At 36.8% G+C, this 26,113-nt stretch overlaps 1 protein-coding gene across 1 annotated transcript; it reads right to left on the bottom strand.

Annotated features, from left to right (window-relative positions):
- Positions 1-3,390: 3,390 nt before the first annotated feature.
- LOC129271240 (uncharacterized) lies at positions 3,391-20,708 on the bottom strand. Its single transcript, XM_054908623.2, has 14 exons — positions 17,993-20,708; positions 17,278-17,377; positions 15,248-15,421; positions 13,629-13,925; positions 11,646-11,699; positions 11,125-11,193; positions 9,559-9,723; positions 8,671-8,898; positions 8,181-8,263; positions 7,461-7,565; positions 7,002-7,152; positions 5,725-5,968; positions 4,941-5,241; positions 3,391-4,152 (listed from the first exon to the last, which is right to left on the bottom strand). Exons 1-14 carry the CDS (start codon positions 20,627-20,629, stop codon positions 4,000-4,002), a joined length of 4,761 nt encoding a protein of 1,586 aa, XP_054764598.2. The 5' UTR covers positions 20,630-20,708; the 3' UTR covers positions 3,391-3,999.
- Between the last annotated feature and the right edge of the window lie 5,405 nt (positions 20,709-26,113).

A 26,113-nucleotide genomic window follows, 5' to 3' on the forward strand; every position in this document is an offset into this window, starting at 1 on the left:
CACCATCATATTCAAATTTAATGAAAAAAGTGATAATGGTCAATTAACTTTTTAAAGATTCAAATGTTAGAATAATTAGACAATCTATTAAAGCCGTTCGAAAGGACATCGAGATTACTCTCCAAAACACTTCTTCAATGACTATCCCATTTAACAGCCCCATAAACAAATAACACGAAGACAATGTTTTATTTGAAAGCTGCTTTAATGCAGGTTGTTATTGGCCTTTTCATCTAAATTTTTGTCATATAAAATTACACATAAAATGTTCATGTATAAATTAAACATTCAGTCTGTATTGTGCCAACATGCCGTAAATATCATATTAAAGTACATGAAGCAAAATATATATATTTCAAAATTTTGCACTGATGAGCATATAGAAGAATGATCAGGAAATATAACAGAAAAGGAAATACAATGCACATGCACAATAATCTGAATTAATCATCAGTTATGAGTTATTTTAATAATATTCTAGGAATTGTGTTTTCTTCTTTTACAAAAAGAATAATTATATGCAGCAAAGATACACAAATAGAACTGACCAAGTTCTCCCCTTTTCTTCATAAATACAACAACAAAATTCAATATCAACAATGCATTAAAGTATATCATAAAATAATTTAATTTAACAAGTAAATTTCAGGTCGAATATTTGATCACAGAAGCCCAAGATCAATTTCTAAACCTTGGTTATCACATTTTATCCAATCACTCAAATTCATATTTAATTCTTATGACGTAACTGTTACAATCTTAAGAGAATCTGAGCTCACATAGAAACTGAAAATACATGGAACTTGACAGAGTAATGAACACAAGTCATATGCCAAGTCTATATATGCCCACAAAATGTAATTGATAGATGTAAATCAAAATATTGAAGGTAAAGAATAATTCTCATAAATAATATATAGAATATTCTTTAATAAATGAAAAAGAATGTTGATTAAATGAATGCCTGTATAAAGATAATAAAAGTGAAAAAAAACATCCCTCCACAGAAATATATCTGTAATGAATCTAGCTAATGTACAATTCACATTAAATAAGGAAAAGGGTAGTGACAGTGTATATTTCTGCAACAGTAATAGTATAATAGTTATTTTGATATGTAGGAAATATGAGATTTATTTATGATGATGCATGAGATTGCAAATTTAAAATCAGTAGTAGTATATGATTTGTGGTGTCAAGAACACTATCAGTAGGTGTTCTCAGGTATTAATACATAACATGGAATTCTAACAGAACACAAAATAGGGTAAAAGAAAAACAGAATAACACCAATGGGTATTGAACTAACACTCATTAATATAACACTGGTGTAAGTGTTTGTTGTAGCAATGTATCCAATATAAGCACTGATAGTGTTCATTTAACACCACTGATTCTACAGTGCAGAGTTCATAAAAGTACATTGTATGATGGATCTAAAAATGGCTATATCAAAAGTATATTCCAATGATCAAATGAAGCATTTTCTGATCAGTTTGATTAAACATCATCTTGTATTCATATTTGCGAAAGAACCCTGTTTTACTATGTGATGCAAGGGAATGGGAACATAAGACTTCAATTTGAGAAAAATAATAGCATTCAATCTTCCTATGACATTAAGATATTTAAATATCAGACAATAGAAGTGAAAGGGGAGAAAAGGAGTATTTCAAGAGTCGGAAGGTGTGGTGTGTAGAGTAGTGTCGAGTATTTCAAGGAATGCAACAATATCTGGGTAGAAAAACAATATTTTGTTTCTGCAATAGACATGTGTAGATAGTGTATGATACACATGTCTATTGCAAAATATATGTTTTGTATACTAGTAAATAGAGGAGTTTTTCATAACTCCTACAGTATTTTTGTAAAAAAAGTACAATGTTATGAATTTGGGAGCTCTTGGCACTGGTATCGGTTGTATTCCTACTCAAAATAATATATTATTTCTTCCACGCTTGCATCGGTGAGTAATACATACTTGGTTGAGTATAAAACTTGTACAGTGACAGGTGTCATCAACAATTGAATAGTGCACATCAATGGCCCTCATTGTTTGATGAAGGTTGCCATTACTGGCCAGTTGACATTCAATATCATAACAATAGCGATTCGAAAACAATTGAAACCAATGACTTCACTGACATTTTAATATGAATGACACTGAGCAATGACGACCTGCAAGAAAAGATGCCTAGGTGATTGCCTAGAGTTCATGAAGCAATTTGTAAGTTTTAGCTACTTTAGCCTTCACCTGACATGCCTAAAGCAAGTCTGTCAGGAAATTACCAACATGCTTCAGGGCAATCCCATAGAATATGTATGATCCAACACTTTAAATAATTCATCTCTGCTTTCCAGCTCATGGAAAGGTGTAAATTATCAAAAAAAGACGTGATTTAAAAGAGAAAGATGGAAACAGGGGGGGGGGGATAGGACAATTATTTGATGGAAATATCTTAAACACTCTTACTCAAGTACTAGTAACATACAAACAGCAGAGACTTTTTCTGCAAGACAACTCAAAGCCTATAAATGATGAAAGTCAACTTGAAAATTTAAATTATAAAATAAAACCCTGTGGCTATCATAACAATTACCAGTAGAAGAATATAAACCTTACTTCAAACAATAAAAACTAGTGTCATTAAGGATGTCAATGGATCGCTGTCCAAAAAGAATCTGTATGAGTTATTCCAATTTATATGGTTTATTTCATTTTTTTCACTTTCTAACAGAGGTTACTTTGACTAACTCACAAAACATCAAGCAAGGAGAGCAAAGGTTGATCAATCACTGGTCAAAAAGTAAAAAAATTATGTTACTGACATGTATATTACTGTTAGTATTCATTCAAGAGTAAAAGTAATTCAACAATCTTTCTTCTTCTCTTTTTTGAGGGGTTGGAGTTGGCATGTTTCAGTGGTGACACAACATTTGCTACTGTGACAATTGCTCCGGGCTTAATTTCATCTTAGATGTAGGGTAAGGGTTAGGGCTGCGATAGGGTTTTATGTTAGGTTTAGGGTAAAATTTAGGGTAACGTATATAGTGTTAAACCCAAGGATGAAGTTGGTCATTCAATTAGTGTGTGGAATTTAAAGAGGAGCAATTGTCGCCGAAGCAAATGTCATGGAACCATTTCAATATGATATACTATCATTATGGCTATAGAACAAACATGTTGTACACGCATATTAGGGTTTGTGAAATGCTTAATAGTGAATACAATACAAAAATATATCTATTTTCAAATAATCTCTACATATCATATATAGTAATACTCATATTTTATAAATAGTTTCACCATTACAAATTCTATTCATGAATCTTAACCCATTCATGACGGAATTCTCTGCATTCTCTAAATTTGAGAAGTTGATACATTAACTTGTATGCCCAGTTCTACTAGCAGTGGTAAAACAGTTCAATCTCATATGAAAATGTACACACTGGCATCAGGCAAAGATCATGTTTACAATGTTCTAAACTGCAATTGATGACTGCGAGCAATGTTATAAGCAAAAGGAGGAACTGTGGAAGATAAGAATTAAATGATTTATAATCATTAATCAACATCCATCTTTTCTCAATTACTTCAATACGAGCTTTTCTTTAGTTACACAAAGTAATGCACAGACATGTAAGGGCCTATGTGTCAATCTGCATGCCCTGTTTGTAGAAGTCTCAGTTGAATACAAGCTTTACTATAGCTCAGCTTCGGCAGATACTCCTCCTACACTGTTGCATTATAGCCCTCATCAGCAGAGAAACATACTGCTTATGATTTGTGCAATGTTAGCAAAGTGTAAGCACTCACATACTTGTGAAGGTGTTGGAATACTACCATGAAATTTGTTTTGCCACTGACAATGAAATGAATGAGAGCACAGGCATCTTTACATCAGCATTTAAAAAAATCACACTCCAATTAGCTAAGCTAACCCTTGGTAGAATCCCTATTGCAAGAAGAGCAGCATCATTGCCAGTTTACTGGTATCAGTCAATTATGTGAAAAATGAGTTCCAATACTACTGGGGCGCCCTCGTGCTGTGAAATGGCACCATGCACAACTGGGATGAGCTCGTTGTCTAGACTGTTCATGTAATGAGGTGGGAGCAGTTGACCTTTTGACCCTGATTCATATCCAACCTAGAGAAAGAGGAAGAATTCATTCATTTGAAGCATGATATTCAAATCAAGGGAATGACCAATATTTTACATGATATTCAATAGAATGGGGAAATAGAGTAAGGGCAGTAAAGAAGTGAGTAATGTTGATCAGTATAAGAAAATACAAATCTTGAGGTTAGAATTAATTATTAAGCCATAATCAATTCAAAAGCGTTATTATATTACTTTGAAATGAGTCCACATTCCTACTGCTCCTAATACTATATAATGAAGAATATCAGAAAATTCCCTTCACAGATTTGATTTACTAGAAGTATTTGATTAGGATAAATCATAATTACAGTATTATTATTTATTTGGCCATAAAAAACATAGAAAAATTGTACAATATAAATACAAAAATACAATTTGAAATTGAATAATTACATATGGATAAGTAGAAATGAAAGAAAAGAAGAAGAGTAAGAAAATGGTTTTTCCAAGGGCCAGGGCTCGCAAAAGTAAAACTCAGTACTATTGCCCAGAGGCAAGCGAGCCATCATAGAAAAACCATTGAGAGAGTATTGCACATTCCGGTATGTCTCATCTGTATTGGGATTGGGATTTTTTTTTTTGCATTATCTGGTCAAAGAATTAATGCTTCACATTTCTTCAAAATTATCAAGCTAACTAAATGTTGTTGGTAGTGAGAACAAATTTGCCTCAACACACACAGCTTCTTTTCCTTCACTTGGGTAGGTAGAGGGAGTGGGGAGAGGTGCTTACAAAAATTAAAACATGGATTTAAGAAAATTAATTAAACTGACCCTTTCAATGTCCACTGTAACCCTGAGACCTAGTTTCACTAATCCAGCTTCCCTCAGTTCATTCAGGCTTCCACTCAGTGCCAGGCAGAAGGCAGAGGCCAAGCTTTCTGCTAGCCTACTCAGGTCCACCGGCTCAGGAACGTTCGGATGACCCAGGGACTCTCCTTCACCGAGGCCATTCTGGATGAAGAAGACCTCTGTCCAACGGATGGCTCGGTTGTGACCATGGTACTCGGTTCCATTGTGGATTCGAATGCTCTCCACGCCGGTCAAGGATCGACCATCGATGGGACTGGTCACTCTGTGGGACAAATACAAGATTTTAAAAAATAAAATTCAAGATGAGATACAGATGAGATAGAAATTAAAGATCTGACAGACACTAGTGCCATCAACTCTTTATATGGAAATTACTCTAGCCCACCATGTACCATCTTTTCCCACTACAAAATAATGCAACTAAATATGTAAATTGTTTTTAGAAAAGTAGGGTCAGTTAGTACGCGTTGTGGGGTCAAATGTGAATTTTAAAAAAGTCAGCATGCTTTTCAGGGTCTGTCATGCTTTGGCAAAGAAACTGTTTTTGTGTTTTGCATGGTTCGCAAGAAGCTTATATCTAAGTTCTTGTCATTTCATGAAGTATATCAGCTCTAAAAAATTTTTATTCAGTCGCAAGCTCAGTGAAATTTTTCATTCTGATTGGCTGATAAGCACTGGTCACCAACTGTTACTATGGTAACTGCAATGAACGTCGGTCTCAATGACACAATGTTCTAAACCTTACCCACTGTTGAAGTTCTTATCATCCTCAACCCACTGGACAAGCACAGTCTCTTCTGGCGTGTCTGCTACGCTGCTCCCGCAGGGTATAGACATCTCCTGCATCTGACGCATGGAGTCCTTGAGAAGCGTCATGGTCTCGGGACGGATCTGGACCATCAGACCATCCTCAACGATGCTGGACTTTGCCGTCAGACCAGAACTGCTCTTGAGGGCGCCATTGAAAACAACGAAACTAGCTCCAGTCACTGAATTAATGGATGGAAAAGGTTGAAATATTTTTAAACATGATGAAAATTGGAAATGTCCATTGGGATTAGGTCTCAGAGGTGATTAATACATACTGGAACTAGTGAAGTATGTGTAGCATTCAGGTAGCTGTAAATGTATCTTTATTTAATTGGTCAATCAGTGAAAAATAGAATAACAAAATGAGAAGGGGGAGGGGGTCTTGTTGATGGTATGATAATTTCAACAACTTGAAACAGTTTCATCAAATGATGAAGAAGGATTGCGAAACATATGTGTTTTGAGAAATGGCAGTAATCTAACAACAATAATCCCTCTATGCGCTAGGCAATATCCCTGGGTCATGAGCACGGATGAAATGTAATTTACTTCACATCAGTTTATACTGAGCAAACAGTGGTGCTCAAAAAACATATATAATTGTGAAGTCGGGTAATAAAATTTGACATTCAATATAGTTTGGTTCTCAGGGCTTGCCAAATATAAGCCAGTTCGTAGTTCCACTCTGCGCATGATCAGAGGAAGGTCATCTGTACTAAAGTGACATGGTGGTTTAAAATTTAATGAGATAAGCACCAACTTTGATGTCTTGATTATTCATATACATGTATTCCTTTGAGTTGTGTATTTCATTCTCATCCACAAAAAACAACAATTTGTCCACGGACGACTGGTATCTCACAGTTTTGAAAATACATTGTACAATATGCTATAGTATGCATTCAAAGTAGAAATGCAACAAATACCTTTATAGAGTGTTGAATGGTCTGCTATTCTAGTCACCTGGTCTATTCAATTTCTTTATCTTGCTATGTAAGGCATGCTTACGTAATATCTTGCTTTGAAATCTGCCTATCACACTGAAAGAAATCAAAGGTCATTTGACCAAAATTGTCCAGAAGTAACTACGAACTAGTCTATTGTAGTGTTGTTGTCTACATTCTAAACTCAGCACGAAGGAGTGGCTTTTGCGGTGGGGTTCACAAACTTTTGAGCACAACTGTATACACAAGTTGTATGATGAAGACTAACCTTTTCTTGGTTTATTCTGTATATTGATAGCCTGTGTCTGATAGGTACCCTGGTCATTCTGCATACAAACCAGATGAGAGTCTGCATCTGGACTGAAGATAGCGGCCAGTGCCATCACATGCTCATTGGAGTTATTCAACACCTTCATGAGCTATGTAGGAATATACCAAAACAGTTGATTAGTTCAGCAAGAAGCTCTCAAAATTCTTGTAAAACAAAGTAATTAGCTTAAAATACAAGAGGGTATTATTGCGGCTCAATACATCGCCTAAATGAATGACTCCCACAAAATTTAGACTCTTGATATATTTCTTCATGCTATACCATAAAATCACATCAAAAACACTGAAACAAACAAAATTGTAACCTTATCCCTTTAGTACACTATTCTGTATACATTTCTCCACATTTCTAGGTGTATTTGTTGTCTAGATAAACTTGCAATATATATATACAAACCTCATCATATCGATTTCTTGGGAATTTGATGACTGTCTGTTTGTCTTCCATATGAATAACAACACCCCTGATCACAGGCAACTTGTATTGATAATTCTTAAAATCCTGAAAAGATATGGAGGATGGAAAAAGATTTTCAATTGACAAATATCATAATGATCATGGCCAGGGACTTGTAACATAAGCCCGCTTATGTTACAAGTTTTCGGAACTGAAGTGGCTACCCTGGGTTAATATACTGCTATTATTATTATTATTATTATTATTATTATTATAAACCCGTAACATAAATTGGGCCGATATCTATGATTGATCACATCAATGTAAAAAGCAGCCCAACGATCATGGCAGGTCACAAAACACAAATAACAAAAAAACACCAACAGTGATCATGATCACTATCAAATGATGGTCAATATCAAGAAATGGGGGGATAGCTATGAGAAAGTACTAAGTGTGCATAAAGAAGTATAATTAAAGTATCATTCTAACAAGCCATTAATGATATTCCCACCATAAATATTTATAACACCTTGTTCAGTTGTATATGAACAAAGTATTTTGATTCAGAATTGGACACATACTGTACATTGAAATATTATAATGTAGACAAAGAGCAAATTATAAATAAGTTAGAGAAAATTTGATAATTTAAACAAAAGGAGAAATGACAGAGCACAATACAGAGAAAGAGAAAAACCAAGTTTGTGAATTACTTACAGCTAGTAGGTTCATGATGGTATGACCAATCTCTCCAAAGACTGGCTTTCTGAATCTAACGCTCATTAGAGGACATGGATAATCTGTGGAAAATAAGAATGTTGACATTATATAAAGGAGCTTTTATTTTGGATGAAAGATGCTTCTCCAAGCGTTGACAACTAAGCCTATATAGTACAGATGTTCTATTTTTATTTTGTACATTTCAGCATTTTCATGACCATATTTCGTTGGAGTGTGATGCAGAGTAGCCCAACAACTGCAATCACCACTGTACATGAAATTGCCAAACATATAAAGTGTAAAATACATTTATATAACAAATTATCTCACTATAACAGAAAGAATTATGAACAAAATATGAAAGATGTGAAGTAAGACTAAAGGTTGTACATCATGCTAATTCTCAACAAACAACCACTACAGCTACTCAATCTTATACTCCTGATTTCTATATATTTCTTTTTAACAATAAAGATGTCATACTAACATCTAAATTCAGCTCCGAGTCTCAAAAGCAACCTCAGGGGGAAAACCTTAGCCCAGGGTGTCTCCCACTTCTGGAGTAGGACGGCTACCAGATAGGGTGGTTCTGGGAAGATGAGTTTCTGAAGACACTGAAAGGTTGGTCTGATGTAGAGAAATCCACCATGGTCTCTGCTACCAAGGAATCCACCTCCAGCAAAGATTGTATGACTCATGTCTGTAACGGTATTACCTGATAAAAAAGGGGGAAGAGTGAAAAACCAAGATTAACTTCAAGTGCAACTTCATTATCATTATCATCGCCACCACGTGGTCGAGTGGTCTAAGGCGCCTGACTTTACGTGGAAAGTCTGGGGTTCTCGATCTCCGGCCGCGGCACCTATGCCCGTGAGCAAGGCTTTTCATTGGCAATGCTCTTTTATCCAGGATTCAAATAAATGAAAATGCTATATGCATTAGTGGTAACTAGGTGTGCACTTGTTTGAATAAAAAAAAATCACCATTCCGACCATCACTACCATCATAATCATCACCTTTATCATCATCATCATCGTCGTCATAGTCATCATCATCATCATCGTTATCATCATAATTGTCATCATCATCATCACCATCATATTCATCATCATAATCACCACTACCATCATCTTTATTGGCATAATCATCATCATCATACCATCACCATTGTCATCATCACCACCACCATCGCAACCATCATTATCATCGCCCTCGTCATCATCATCATAAGCATCACCATTGCTATTAATATGATTACTAACTAATCAATGGAGTTGAAGAGTTACTATATGTCCAGATCTTAATTTTAGTGTGAATTTCTTTACTAGAACCACACAAACACACAGCACATACAAGAAATCTCAAATGAATTAACCTCTTTTAGCATCTTCATAGAGACTGTACAGATGACAGAAGATGTCTCTAGGAATGGTCTTCTCATCTGGTAGACATTCTAAAATGATCACTACCTCATCCTGACCAACCGTAGCTAGTCCCTTGGTACTAAAACACCAACATGTCCTATTCACACAACAATTCACTGAAACAAAACAAAAATAGATGATTTTAGTTTCCAAGGGAAATTAATTTGCATATGAAGACAAACAAATTAAAGATGAACTGGACAGATTCTTATTAGGTAAAAATGATTGTCTCAACCCTCAGATGTGACATATGAAAGCTTGAATTCATGGTCTTGAATGAAAATTTTGATAGATATTTGTTACATGATCAGAGATATAATATACTAATTCTCACTGCGATTACATTGTGCATACAGCTTGCATAACAATTTGTTAAGAAATCTGGGGCCCGTTGCAGAAAGAGTTGCAATCAATCCCAACTCTAAAAATCATGCGCAACTTGATTTTCAACCAATCAATAGCGCGCATTTGGGACTTGTGCTGGATTTTTTTTACTTGCGTTTACACGTAACTCTTTCTGCAAGGGACCGCTGGCCACATTGCCATCACCAACAACTCGTCAAAGTGGAAGGAAAAGATCCATATTCGCTCAAAATAATATAAAGTCTATCAGATGGATTAGGGAGGCTATCTACATTCGGGAAGAACAGAACCCCCTCCCCACAAATAGAAACTTATGACAATATGCTCTCTCCTATACGTACAGTACCATTCTAATGCTTAAAGGTCAAGTCCACCTCAGAAAAATGTTTAATTTAATCAATAGAAAAAAATCAAACTAGCATAATGCTTAAAATTTCATCAAAATCTGATGTAAAATAAGGAAGTTATGACATTTTAAAGTTTTGCTTATTTTTCACAAAACAGTTATATGCACAACTCAATGACATGCAAATGAGACAGTTAATGATGTCCCTCACTCACTATTTCTTTGTTTTTTATTGTTTAAAATATAGAATATTTCAATTTTTACAAATCTGACAATAAGGACCAACTTGACTGAACCATAAAATGTTAAGGCGATGGTAATTCCACGTGTTCAGGGAGGAATGAAACTTTTGTTTCAAGGACAATGATGAGAAAATGGGAATAAATCATATTTCATAATTAAATACAAAAGAAATAGTGAGTGAGTGATGTCATCAGTCCCCTCATTTGCATACTGACCAGGATGTGCAAATCACTGTTTTGTGAAATTAAACAAAACTTTAAAATGTCTTAACTTTCTAATTTTACATCCGATTTTGATGAAATTGTCAGTGTTATACTCGTTGAATTTTTCTCTTTTTATTCAAATCAACTTTTTGTTGGGGTGGACTTGTCCTTTAACCATTTTAATACTTTAAACACGCAGCATCAGCAACTACTCCATCTACAATGAAGGTCTGATAAAGCTTGTAGCATCCCAAGTGGAAAACTTATCAAAATGGGTAAAATTTAATGATAGTGAAAAAAGGAAATTTTCCCACGATATCATTCTTACGGTACAATTTAAAGGAAATTTGTGTGGTACTTACAGTCTACTATCTGGATGAGAACCATCAGATTTTTGCTTAAAACGAAGACAGCAGGAACAGGATTGTCACCTGTATATCAGAAAAATAACAGGTTTAAAAGGGTTCAAATAAATTCTTTCAGGATGAGTTATGCTTAGGATCAAAAGGACATAATTATCAATAAAAAGGCAACAATACAAAATATAATACTTCTGTATATTACTACTAGAATGATAAAATGAATTGTAATGTCTCTAAAAACAAATTTATATGGACCACAATGTTGGAAAGAATTATTTGACTGAGAAACTACAGTTTTTTAATCTCAGATAAAGTTTAAAAATCATTCAAATCATTATAACTTGTATTTTCAAGTATCACGTATAACAAGATAATTTTCAGAATACTATCACCAGAAAATACTTTCCCTTATACCCCCAAACAAAGAAATAATTAAAACATAGCAAAATGAAGAATGAATAAGTATAGCATTATACAAAAAATGAATTCATGGAATTCACAAGATAGTAGATATAACTTACTCTTCAAGTCATTCAAAATCTTCTCCATGTTCGGATTATCATCCACCGAAAACTCTGCAAATTAAGCAAAATATGCATTGAATTAAAGCATATTCCTAATGTAGGATTTCTTATTCAAATACTAACAGTAATTAATAATTACAATGTAAAGCGTTTAGAAACACAGCGTATGAAGCGCCATATAAATGTAACTATTACAGTCCGACCTCTCTTATCCGCACACGTTGGGACCAGCACCAAACCGGATAAGGGATCTATCCGGATCTGGGAGACTTGATATTAAATACACGCAGCTGCCTCCCCTACGGTAGCTACACGTAGTCTATTGTAGTGGGTGTGCACAGACTGTATTCACTGCAGTGTCGGTGCAATTCATGGGCATTTTTTACGGAAATGAAATCGATTGGTTGCCAAAACTCTTGGATAATTTATCTGCTAAAATGATTAAGGTGTACATCGAGCATACCTCGAAAGAGAATGGCTCGATGAAACTAAGTTTTGAAATTGGATCATCGCAGCGGGCATCGCAGCTTCACAAAGTCACCCATTGATATACTGACTGTAGGCTCAAACATGATAGATGGCACTGTCCGTAATGCAAGACGAGGCCTAGCCTAGCGAGACAGGGTTTTTTTCCCGAAAAAAGAGAATGTGATGAAAATGGTTGCGCTGTGCCCTGGAAAATTATCCTGTCTAAGTTCTTTTGGTGATTTGGGTAAGATATTTTCATAAAAAATAATGTGGTTGCAGGTGGACTATATTGGAAAATGTATGTAATCAAAGTGAGTTTGTGTAGGAATTTTGATTTTAGATTGAAATCTGATTTCCCACGTACTAGATTGAAAAAAAAGTATGGTGGACTGTATTGATATTTTTTTACTTTGAAAACAATACAAAGAGTCTTCAGCACTATCATTTATCAGCCCCAATTATCTTCCTTTTTTGTTCATGAAAGCAGCAACCTGCACCTTTCTTATTGCAGATGTAGAAAAAGACAATCTATTCACTGCTAAATTGTGTTGTGTTGTAAAGGTTCATGCTGTATACACTTATTACCATGTACCATTCTATAACTTTGGTTTTTCCGCATTAATAATCCATGACAATACAAAGAGTCTTCAGCACTATCATTTATCAGCCCCAATTATCTTCCTTTTTTGTTCATGAAAGCAGCAACCTGCACCTTTCTTATTGCAGATGTAGAAAAAGACAATCTATTCACTGGTAAATTGTGTTGTGTTGTAAAGGTTCATGCTGTATACACTTATTACCATGTACCATTCTATAACTTTGGTTTTTCTGCATTAATAATCCATGACAACCCAAATGTATTTCAATGTTGTCATTCAGAAAATTGAGATGACAAATCAAGCATAAAATCAGTGTTTTGTAATATAGAGATGGAAACAATCTCATGATTTATTTAGTACTTGATTTGCTGTATACCTATAATTAATATCAACTTTATTGCTGATATTTTGTATTTTCCAGAGCAATAAGCTTCTAAATGGATAATAATAAATCTATTTCTCCTGTACATTCTGTATATTCCATAAATTATTTATTAAAAAAACATTCTGCTGATGGGCTATGAAAACCATGTACATGTATCTAAATATCTAAGAACTTGGAGAACAAACTTTTCAGAATAATATCTATTTTAGAGTTGTGTCACATGTGACAACCTTCTTTTGCCTACAATATAGAAAGAATTCTCAACAGGGAGATACCGTTTCAAGACAATAAGAGGTTTCCACCATTGCCAAAAAAAGCCCGTTATTCCAAAATACAGCTTTCATTGAGCTGTCATCAGAATGTTCGATATACAAGGCTTTAATAGCCAAACGATAATTTGTACCCCCACCTCCTTGCATTGTCTATTTCCCCAAGGCCATGGGCTTTTTACAGGCAAAAATAAATCTATTTCTAAAGTGAATTCCATATCAAATGATTGCTCATACAGAATTAAATTTGTTCCCTCACCTCCCTTCACCTCTGTGGTAAGAATGACAGGAGGTAGTCTGGATTCATCCTCAGGGATGAGGCTCTTGTGCCACCCCTGACGTTGTAACCGCCTTCTGTTCCCTCCCTGGAGCTCCGGGATACCTCTGATGGAAGTGGGAATGTTCTGAACCGATGGATCACCAGGGATAGGCGTTGAGGTCGTGTCACCGTCACCCCCGCCGGTGGACGGCGGGCTATTTGTCTGTCCAGTGGTGTCCTTGCCTGGGGTAGTGCCGTCTGAGAAGTGGACACTCCTTGTCTCTCTCAGTCTTGTACCTGCGATCATCATAATGTAAATATTCACAAATGATAATAATAATGTATTTATGTGCCCTGGAGATTCCTTTCCTACGAGTGAATAGCAATCAATATATAATGTGTATTATTTCTAGGCTTAACCCTAAAAAGACTGGGGGGGGGGCTGATTCAGCCCCCCCCTCGACATTTTTCGCGATAAATGTTTAACGCGAAAAGCTGGCGCCGCGCCGTTCCATGACTTTTTTCTTTCAAGTCTTGCGCAACTTTTGAGACCAAATTTGCGACGCCCGGGTACGTGGTTCCGAAATTACGCAACAATTTGTAAGTGCATGTCGACCCGAAATTGCTCAAAAACGTGAATTTGTGTACAAATCCAATGCAAATTGTGTTTTTAGCCAAAATTCCTAAATGTATCATTATTTTCAATTTTACTAATCAAAATCAATTAATTTCATCTTGTTTAGGGTCAAAATAAAGTAGCGGACGATTTCCATTGAAAAAACAATAAAAAACAAAAAGTCGAAAAACAAAGAAATACATAAGAAATTTTAAAAACAATAAAATACATAAGAAAAGAATTGTGATATTGAATTTTTTTTAAAGTACATTTGATCAGAATCCTTCAAAGAGTCTGTGAATAAAAAATTAGCAGTTTAGAGGCCTTATTTAGTTAATTAGAGCAAATCTTTGATTTTACGCATAAATTAGCATAATTAATGAATTATGAGATTTTTCGGAAAATTTGATCCTACAGTCTTGGAGATTATGCCATGGGTAATGCACGTGCCAATTTTCGTCGCGATCGCGAGGTCGACGGCCGAGATCATAGGGGGGGCTGAATCAGCCCCCCCCCCAGTCTTCTTAGGCATCGAAATAGCCCAGTCTATTTAGGGTTAAGAAATGTCTATGAATGTTTTCAACATTCAAAAACCTTCATCAGGGAAGGTCATACAATCTCCTTATTTTTCTCTTAAAATAAAATAACTCCAGTGGAAACCATCTATAAAGACCACCCAAGGGTGACAAGAAAAGTGGTCTTTCTGAGCAGGTAGTCAATACAAGCAGATTCCAATAATAATCTTTTCAATAGAGAATAGTTTTCAAGAGAAACCAAATTTGTGTGTTATAACAGCCAGGTAGTCCTCTATAGGTGATTGCTCAAGCAGGTGTATTACAAACTGCTGCAAATCTCAACATTTAAACCTACTTTCAACCTGGCAAATAAATGGTTAAACATTACACAGCCCATTCCTTATCGCTTAGTATACTAGCCTACATGTACATCCGTTTTAATACCAACAGACGCCGACATGCACCCAAAATCTTCAAACTTTATTTACCCTCTGAGACAGGTCTCCTCAGGACGGACTTGCTCCTCTGGACGGTATTTTCTGGATTGGTTGTGGCAGGAGGTTCCAGGGTCTGTGCTACAGCTTGATGTGCAGGTGAACCAGCAGGGCTGTTCTCTAAAGAGGTTGTTCCACCCTGCCTTCTGACCCTCTCTAGAGCTTCAGCTAATCAATCATAATTATGAAATGCATGAATACAATTGATAAAAATCTATGCATAAAATAAATTGTGACTTAAGACTTCAAGTGATAATTGGCCCATTATTCAAGTAATATCAAGTCAAGAAATATAACTTCCTCAAATCTGTTTTCTTGATGAGGATAAATGGGTGCATTCATATTAGGAAATATACGTCACTCAGAAGATTTGCTTCATGGATAATTATGATGATTACAATTAGCACATTGAAATAAAAAAGACCCTCTGTCTTTACAGTTAAATATAAAAATCATAAACCAGGCCGACATTAATTCATGCGATAAAGTAAAATGGTAACAAATTATTGTCATATTTCAACTGTAGGTATTGTGATTAAATTGAGACATAATGTTGCTATATATTTCAAGTAATTCAATTTCAATCAAAATCTGCTTCATTTAAAATAATAACAATCATTTCAAAATAATATAGTGCATTACAATTAATATATCAATTCAAGAAATAACAAGTGGAACGCCTCTGGCAGTCTCGCCTGCATTACGCAATTTGATATAGCAGCATTGCTTCCTTTGAAAAACAGCTAATGAATAATTATTCACAGAAGAAAACACTAATATGATAATAAAATATTATGTCCATTGACCCAAAATGGCCTTTGACCATGATCATGTGACCTAAGACATGTGCAAAACAATCATTCATACTTGATTACCCTTATGTCGGTGTTTCATGAGCAAGTACCATAATCTTCCTAAGTTATAATGCCAATTCAACACATACTCCCAACACGGCCAGAGTTCATTGACCTTTAAATGACCTTTGATCTTGGCCATGTTCCTGAAACACACACAGGGTATTCTGGGATACATTGCTTCATGAACTAAATCCATAGACTTTTAAACTTATGACAATTCCACAAATACCCCTAACATTACCAAAGTTTGCTGACCCTAAATGACCTTTGAACTTGATCATGTGACCTGAATCTAGCACAGGATGTTCAAGGATACTTGATTGCTCTTATGTCCAAGCTTCATGAACTAGATCCATAAAATTTCAAAGTTATGATGACAATACCTCAAATACCCCCAATACAGCCAAAGTTCATTGACCCAAAGTGACATTTGACCTTGGTCATGTGACTTGAAACTCACGAATGATATTCAGGAATACATGGTTGCTCTTATCACCAAGTTTCATGAACTAGATCCATAAACCTCTGAAGTTATGACAATTCCTCAAATAACCCTAACATGGCCAAAGTTTGTTGACCCTAATTGACCTTTGACCTTGATCATGTAATGTGAAACTCATGCAGGATATTCAGTGATACACTATTACCCTTATGTCTAAGTTTTACGAACTAGGTCCATATACTTTTGAAGTTATCACAACATTTCAAAAACTTAACCTTGGTTAAGATTTCGATATTGATTCCCCCAACATGGTCTCAGTTCATTGACCCTAAATGACCTTTAACCTTAATCATGTGACCTGAAACTCAGGCAGGGATGTTCAGTAATACTTCATTACCCTTTATGTCCAAGTTTCATGAACTAGTTCCAAATACTTTCTAAGTTATTATGACATTCCAAAAAACTTAACCAAGGTTAAGATTTCAATGTTGACGACGCCGCCGTCGGAAAAGCGGCGCCTATAGTCTCGCTCTGCTATGCAGGCGAGACAAAAATGACGCTGAAGATCTGAGTTATGATTATAAAGGCAACTCTTTTGGGGCCCCATGTCTGTTGCATGTTTCTAACTAACCTTTCCAGGTACAGAGACAGAGAGAAAGAGAGAGAGACAGAGAGAAAGAAAGAGAGATGGAGAGAAACAGAGAGAAATAAGGAGAGATACAAACCTGTGAGTATAGCATTGAGACAGCCTACACACACCCTTGCTTCTTTGCTATCCATGTACCTCAGTCGAACACGAACACTACAACACTTGGAGCAAAACACCTGCAAATATAAAAGCAAAAAATTCATGAGAGTTATCCTTCCACATCACTGGACTAAAATGTATGCATGCATGACATTTTCTACAGTAAAAGGTGAATGCCAAAGGGGGCTTTAGGGGGATTCATTTGCAATGAACATTTCTGATCAAGAGTACATTTTGCATTTCTGATAAAGAGACACAAGGATCCATATGAGCTATTTTTGTGTCAATACACTATCTACGGTATACTGTATATTCCTTGCAAGAGTACAAGCATAAGGTATCATAAGAATTGCTTCATCTATGAATATATTTTATTGTATTTGACATGAGTTATGTATTTCTACACTTTGCTCTTCATACAATTTGAATTATGCCCAGGTCAGTTTTGGAACCATTAGCAAAATAATTGAATCTTAATACATTTACATATTTGTAGATATATCTTATGAATTTGTCTGAAGCCATATACATTTTATTGATTGATGATTTTTTTTAGAACCTGGTCTGAATTACAAGTACATAATGTTGCAGAAAAACTGCCGCCCCTGAGATAAAGTCAACCAAAAATGGTTATTCATCAATCATGTTACACAAATAAAAACAAAAACAAATTAAAAAAAGCTATTGTTTACCTTTCCACATGCTCTGCAATGATGTCTCCTTTTCCTGAAGGTGAATTTCAGGTTACACCCCATGCAGGAAGGTGCGTCTGAGTCAGGAATCCAGATAGGTGCAACATCACCCGGCACAGGTTCACCACCTCCTGGAGCTGGTACCATGTGTTGAGCATTCACTGCATTGTTCTGTGCTGTCATCGGATCCATTCCCTCAGACACAGCCAACTCTCCATTCTCAACAACACCGACATCACCGGGCATGTTCCCATTACCTGAAGGCATGGCTCCGTTTTGGCTTTGCTCAACCGGAAGACCCATGCCCGGTGTTAACGAGACGTTGGGCGGTGCCACGAAATGTGGATTATGAGACGGGTCACTCTCATTAATGCCCTGTGTGTGTTCATCGGGATATCCATTCATTTGTTCCGATCCACCCATGCCAAAGTCAAGAGTCAGTCCATGACGGGAAATATTGCGCTCTTTGTGTGTTGCTTGTTCCACCTGTTGGTAAGATGGAGGGTCCGGCGGTAAATTGTTTAATGAATCCTCAAGGTTAGCTTCAACAGCCAGCTCTGGAGACATTGAAGGTGGAACTGGTTGAGCTGTGGATAATTCCGGAGGAGCCCCAGCTGGAATTGAAAAATTTTGCACGGGGGCAAGATCTTGCAGTCTGCTGTTTTCACTGACCTGGTGACTAAGTTCTGTATGATTGTTCATAGGGCTTGACAGATGAGATGTGTTTGGTTGTCTTTGATGTTCTTTGTCAACAAGGGGCAGGTCCTGCTCCCCATTTTGATGGCTGGCTGCATGGCTTACAGTGTCAGGGTTAACTTGGTGTCTTTCATTATTCATCTTTGGCATAACAGAAATGTTGACATCGACAGATGGCTGGGTGATTCCAAAACCTAGAGTGCTCACAGCTGGATGGACACTTGATGAAGGGTCAGCTTTGCCAGGAGAAACCACACCAGGACAATCTCCTGACTGCAACTTGGTATGCATAGATGGGTTTAAAATGTTGGACAAAGCAGCAGGTACAACCTCTTCTTCCGTTGAAGATTCAAACTGAGGATTGCTTCCATAAAATGGGTCCACTTTGGCTAACTCATTGTCATTTCCTTTGGAATTGTTCATTTCCAACCTATACTGTTGATCAAGAATCTTTGATAAAGGACTAATTCTATCTTCGATATTGTCCTGATCATCGGGAATGCTCAAGTGATTACTATGGGGTGTAATACTCACATTGGGTGGTGCTGAAATGTCATTATTCAATGGTTTCATAGTGTTGCGAGGAACCCTCGCAGTTGTCGGAGATGCAATATCTGACCGTAGTGGTACCAATCCCGGTGCTGAAGGTGCCACACTGCTGTCCATGGTGTTCCTGTCCTTGTTCATCATTTCATCTTGCCCTGTCAACATGTAAGGTGATTGACTATCCCCTGCCATCACAGAAACATCCTGATTCGTTGGTCCAAAAGTGGGCATTTTCCCATCCCTTCTTAAAACCTCACTCCCAGACACATCATATGCCAATGGTTTTGAATCATGATCATCCAATTCATCAAGTTCTGACTGAGACACTGTCACATTGGACAGAGTACTGAATCCAATGACGGGCGGTGACTCGGTCACTCTTATCACATTTGATGGCGGCTCCTCTTTCCCCTGATCCTTGTCGCTTGTGTTTTTCAGAGGGCTCTGTTCTGGAGTCTTGTAACCTAATTGCTTTGGTCTTGCACCTTGTCTCATGTATTCCTGCATGGTTTCTGAATCCACTGGTGGAGTACTGGAGCTCGAGGTATAACTGGTTGGTGAACCTTTCTCCAAAGTATCGTCTTTGTTCAGTTCTATCGATCCCATTTCTGCCGTCTCTTGCTCCACAGGTTTCTGAATACCACTGCTCTCAACAGGTTTTTCAACTGGTTTATCAATCGATCTTTCAACAGACACTGATTCATCTTCAGTTCTAGTAAAGAGGATGTCATCCATTGAGTTTTGTTCTGTTCCACTCTTGGTGGAAGAATGCTCATGATTTTGTTCGGATATTTGACCAAAGGTATTTGGAGTAGACTCACCTACTGTGTCCCGCACACTTCCTGAAGTTTCTGAGTTGCTCTTTGATAGTGCCATTTGTGAAAAAGTGGATACAGGAATTTGTTCTTGATTGCTATCAAGTTTTGATGAATGTTCCTCACTTGAATGTCCTTTCATTTCAGATTGTTCTGTAGGTGGTGAGGAGTCAATATTATTCAAATCACTTATTGACATTGATCTTGTTGAATATGTTGTAAAGTCTTGCCGATCTAGCTGGGAATTACTGTCTGAATACATGACCTCACCAGTGATTCCAATGTTCTCGTCGGAGGCAGTTGCTTCAGATGGCTCTGCTTCCTTCTCAGCAGCCAAGCTCTCTTTCAGAGCAGAGAGAAGAGAAGATGGCTTGGCAGATGGTGCAAAGTCTGCCTCTGACAAATCTATCAGCAGATCACTTCCAGAGTTACTGGATGCTGCATCTGACTGCGACCGTTGATCTCCATCCACAGACCCATTGGTCAGCCCCCCTTGCTGGACATCCTCTAAAGAGAGACCATTGGAGTGTGGTGTTGTGTGAGTAAGATTGAAGTCAGGTTTGCCAGTGTTTGACATCATGTAAGGTTGAGAGCCTGACCCTTGAAGGTGAGATGGAATAGCCTTCCAGTTGGCTTGCTGGACGCTGGGTTCCACAAATTCTGCAGTAGGGAATAGCAAGAAAGAGAGAGAGGGGAATTAATAAATATCTTGATTTCGAAAATGCATGCAGTATGTGAGTACACTTACATGTACATTGGGTTTTTTGCATGTGAATGAATGCGGTCTGATGTCTGAGACAAATTTCAAACATGTACACTGTAATATACTATGGAGCAAGACAGACTTTGTCGTTTTGGATTTAAGACACATATCTGTCAATCATGAATATTTTTGCCAGAGGGTTTGGAGTGTAGACTTCATCCTAGAAATATTATAATTTGTGAACAAATATGAGTCTATGCTTGCAGACTACATCTACACTGGACTACAATTCTAGGGATTTTCTTCAACATTGCATGTAGGCCCCATTTGTCCTTGTCCTCGGTCTGCAATTTATAAACTGAGGATCCTCTAGTAGTTAGTAATCCTCTCCTTCAGACAAGTCTGAAAGCCTCTGACCAATTATGATCCAATCAAATGGCAAATTTTATGTCATAGTACATGTCATTCTACACCTCTTCTTGACAACCATGGCCAGCTACAGCTAGTATATAGGCACAGACCTTTGCTTTTCACAATTTGCATAGTGCATACATGTAACGCAGTCTGAAGTAGTGAGACTATATTCACTATAAGTACTGTTGCTGCTTGTACCAAAGAGACAGATAGTTTGGAGTCTAGTCTTTCACTCTAGACATGTACATGTACGTACTGTAATTTGTAAAGTGTCAAATATGAGTCTGTGCTCGCAGACTACATGTAGGACTAATAAAGCTTAAAGGACAAGTCCACCCCAACAAAAAGTTGATTTGAATAAACAGAGAAAAATCCAACAAGCATAACACTGAAAATTTCATCAAAATCGGATGTAAAATAAGAAAGTTATGACATTTTAAAGTTACGCTTAATTTCACAAAACAGTTATGCACATCCTGGTCAGTATGCATAATGAGGAGACTGATGACATCATCTACTCACTATTTCTTTTGTATCTTATTATATGAAATATTCTGATTTCTCCTCATTGTCAAGTGAAACAACGATTAATTCCTCCCTGAACATGTGGAATTAGCATTGTTTAATACTATCATGGTTCAGTCAAGTTGGTCCTTATTGTCAAATCTGTGAAAAATGAAATACAGTATAATTCAGACAATAAAAACAAAAGAAATAGTGAGTGAGGGACATCATCAACTCTCTCATTTGCATGCCAATAAGTTGTGCATATCACTGTTTCGTGAAAACTACTTAAGCGAAACTTTAAAATGCCATAACTTTCTTATTTTACATCCAAATTTGATGAAATTTTCAGCGTTATGCTACAGTAGTTTGTATTTTCTCTATTTATTCAAATCAAAATTTTCTTGGGTTGACTTGACCTTTTAAGCAAAGCTATCTTTCACAGTCTCCTGATCCACAAAAACTGATTTGTAGCATTATCATTTTATGAAGGAGAATCACAGATTTGGGAAAAATTTCATTTTCAAAGAAGTAAACATATTTTGTCTATATTATACATGTAGTTGATTTGTTATATGGATTGTTAAATTGATTTGCTTTCGATTATTGCAATGTACACAAACATTTAATTTCGGTAAGATTTATTTCTTTAAACTTACTGTATAACAGCGAAAATCAATAAGAATAAGAAAATATATAAAAAAATTAAAAAGTGCATTTCAAAGATCATCAATAAATCCATTCTAAAGCTGTGACAAAGGGTCAAGATAATTATGTATGTTATGATATCATTTAACAGTCATGTCATGTGTAGTGGCCACCATGTCTATTTCTAATTTCTATCTAACCCCTTCTCTTGGCAATGGCTTTCAACCAGATAAATGGTAGGTCTACATGTACCTCAAGGCTTAAATTAAAGGAGTTGAATTTTATCATCCAAGTCTAAGATAATTTTAAGATTGCCTACACAGTACTGTATGTAAAGGGTTTCAGCCAGTAGGAAAATTAGTTTTGAGGGGACTACCCTTGACAAAGTCCTGGTTATTAAAATAGATCTGCAAAATCAAACATGAAATTGCAGTGAATGGGGTTTTTTCAGGAGTCTTTTTTTTTATTCTTCAGGGCTATTTTTAGTATTCCTGAGGCGACATCAGCCCAAATACTGGGTAATCCCCTCCATTGTTTCAGCTGAAAAGTCCCCGCAATAAAAGCAGCACTTCACAATCAACCCAGAATCTCATTTTGTTCTCCCCTTGCAAATTGCCACCTTAAACAAATTTGAATGTAAACTGTAATCATCAAAATATTGCACATGAGCAATGAAAGCTGCATGTACACAGGCCCTAAACATGTCCTGTACATTATGTACTGCCAAGCAATATATCGCCCAGGACGAAAGCTTGTCTTTTGGGACAGTGATTGTGATCACAACACAGAATGAATTAAACTGCCATCTGGGTGTACTGAGCCTAATGTCCTATAATGACTCATGCAATGCTTTCACAGTTGGACAGGCAAAGTTGTTTATAAACTCCCACAGACGCTTTTATGACAACAGAATGACCAACGGGATTTCGGATATTTTAAGTGTCATACATCATATATATGTATGTATGTCACATGAATGTATTCCATGTATGTACTTTTCTTAAATCTGAAAAAATATGAAAACAATCATGGATCTTAAACTTAATTAATTTTCCTCACAAATACCGCCATACACTGTGGAAACAATAATTTTGCAAGATTGGGGGGGGGGGGCACTCATGAATAATATGGTACAGGGGTGTGTCACCCTTTCAGATTTCAATTTGAGTCCTCTAGATACTCAGTTCAGTAAACTCACATGTATGTAAAAGCCACTCACATCACTCTTAAGGCCAGGCCGCAAAATTTACGGAAGTATTTGAATGCAAGAGGGGGGGGGGGGGGGTGGCGTACAAACATTTGAAAGGGCGCAAGGTCATGGCCTTTGGTGGCCTTGAGTTGAATTATTTGAGCTCTGTTGTGTACAGACATAAGCTTTTAATAGGGACTTTAACAACCTTCCAAAATTTCTTAAATCACACTTTACGGCCCAGCAAAAATAATGAATTTTACATTTTCGGGGCTACTTATCACAACTTAAAGGGGAAGTTCACCCTGAAGAAAACTTTGTTGTAAAAATAGCAGAAAAAATAGTAAAAAATATTGGTGAAGATTTGAGGAAAATCCGTTAAAGAGTAAGAAAGTTATTAGAGTTCGAAGTTTTGGATTTGTGACGTCATAGACGAACAGCTGCCCCATGTGTTATGTAATATAAAATGCATGAATTTCAAATTTTGCATGGTTCCTGATGATTTATTTTTGTTTTCTATTCATGATCGGGTGTGAAATGATTTGTCTATTGATATACAAAAGGTATAGTGAAAACCATTTTCAATTTTCTGAGAAAATGACATTTCATTGATTTTTTACCATTCGCTATGTAGGAATGCTGCTCGCATATGACGTCACAAATCAAATAATTGAAATTCTAATAACTTTTTAATTATTTGATGAGTTTTTCTCAAACCTTCAGCAATATTTTTTATTATTTTTTCTGCTATTTTTACAATAAACTTTTTGTCAGGGTGAACTTCCCCTTTAATGTCTATTAAAATATTCAACATCGGATAAGCTTTAAAATTACAATGAATGATGATTATGAGCATTTTGAGGGTGAAATTGCCCTGAGCTTCCATGTTATTTTTCCCCTGTCACAGACACTTTTACAGCTTCATAAAGAGAGCTCTGCCAACACTGTGAATGTATTTGTAAAGACATTATTTCCAGGACTTTTAAAAAAGGTAAGCTAGAATGCTAGATAGAACATGTACATTAAACGGCACTGTACGCATGCATGCACTGTACATGTTTACAAACACCCATTGAGAATTAGATCTACTTGCAGTTCATGCAGTGTAACCTGTCTCTAATGAGCTTTCTATCTTTATCAGGTTTCTAAACCTTTAAGCTTTTAATACACAGGTCTATTGATGAATGTATCATTCACCATGCCTACATGTATATAGCCTCTTGTCGAGGCCCTGTCGGCTGCTTTCCAAGCAAACATGGCAAAGCACGGGAGAGAGCGAAGCAGAGCGCCGCGAGACGGGGCCTCTTGACATCTGTGCCAAATTTCACCGACTTTCTTTTGTTTTTTATTGTTTTTACCAATTCACCGACCAAAAACTGGTCGGTGAAAATCATCCAATGAGAGCGCGAGCTGCTATGACGTCATATTAAATATTCATGAGCTCCTCTTGAATGGCGACCCTTGGATTCTTGGCAAAGAGTGACGACGAAATATCAAAGATCACTGAATATGCCTCTAAAACGCTGAATATTGACCGATTTAAGGATTTGCAAGTCGATGAAATTAACTCTGCACTGAAAGGACGAGATGTCTTTGTAAATCTACCCACAGGATATGGAAAAAATGTAATATTTCATGCGATTCTACCGGTCGATCCGGGGCGTCGATTATCGATCTCCGCTGTGCAGTGCAGTGAGGGAAGCTGGGGTGGAGTTGCTGGGAGTTGACTCGAGTCTGACCAGCGGCTGAGCAGTATCTCCCGGGAAGTTTAGGGGCGGTGATGGGTCTGTTACGGCCAGTAGTAATAGTAGTAGTAGTAGTAGTAGTACCACTACTTGTAGCATTTTGCTGGTTATATACCCTTTAGTGTCCCGCAATTAAATGAATCCCCTGCAGAATAGTGGACTACTATATAGTATTCCGAAACCAAGACGAAACAGCTCTGACATTTCATTGGTTTACTCGGTGACCGGTAAAATCATGACTCATGTTTATTCATTAGGAAGACGTTCCTCATGAATATATAATTTAGTTCAGATGTCAAGAGGCCCTGGCTCGCGCCAGGCCTAATTCGCTTCGCGAATTAGGAAAGCCCTCGCTTCGCTCGTGAAGCAGCCGCCAGGGCCTCGACAAGAGGCTAACATGTATATTGGCATTGCAGAAAAAAATACTGTATGTAGGCCTGAACATACCTGTACACATTCATTCACTTTCTCACACTGCATTATTGTCAAAGAACCTACCTGTATCCAACTACATGTACCTGCAGTCTCCAATATTAAAGCTCACAATGAAATGCTCCAACCTACTCTAAACTCATATCTGTTATAATGACATTAAGCCTCTAGGGTTATTAATAATGCGTGCATGTCTACGCTTTAATAGCAGGGATGACGGAGAGAGAAAAAGCCAGATGCACGCGGCTAGATTCATGTTGTGATCCTTCCTTGGATGAGATTAAGTGCTCCATTTTATAAGATGAGGGAGTGGAGACTGACAAGGTGCACGATATTCATTCATGCCACTCGGATGTCATAACATCTGCAGTATGCCTACATGTAGTACATTGTACCTGTACACATGTACTGTAGCTACATGTAGTTGAA

The sequence above is a fragment of the Lytechinus pictus genome, chromosome 11, assembly GCF_037042905.1.
Source record: "Lytechinus pictus isolate F3 Inbred chromosome 11, Lp3.0, whole genome shotgun sequence".
NCBI lineage: Eukaryota > Metazoa > Echinodermata > Echinoidea > Temnopleuroida > Toxopneustidae > Lytechinus > Lytechinus pictus.

Excerpts from the sequence above, each read along its gene's own strand:
- LOC129271240 (XM_054908623.2), bottom strand. The coding sequence starts at position 20,629 with ATGATGTCAAACACTGGCAAACCTGACTTCAATCTTACTCACACAACA. Across the intron at positions 15,422-17,277 it reads TCTCAATGCTATACTCACAG|CTGAAGCTCTAGAGAGGGTC; the intron begins GTTTGTATCTCT and ends ATGATTGATTAG. Across the intron at positions 11,700-13,628 it reads TACCACAGAGGTGAAGGGAG|AGTTTTCGGTGGATGATAAT; the intron begins GTGAGGGAACAA and ends CTTAATTTGCAG.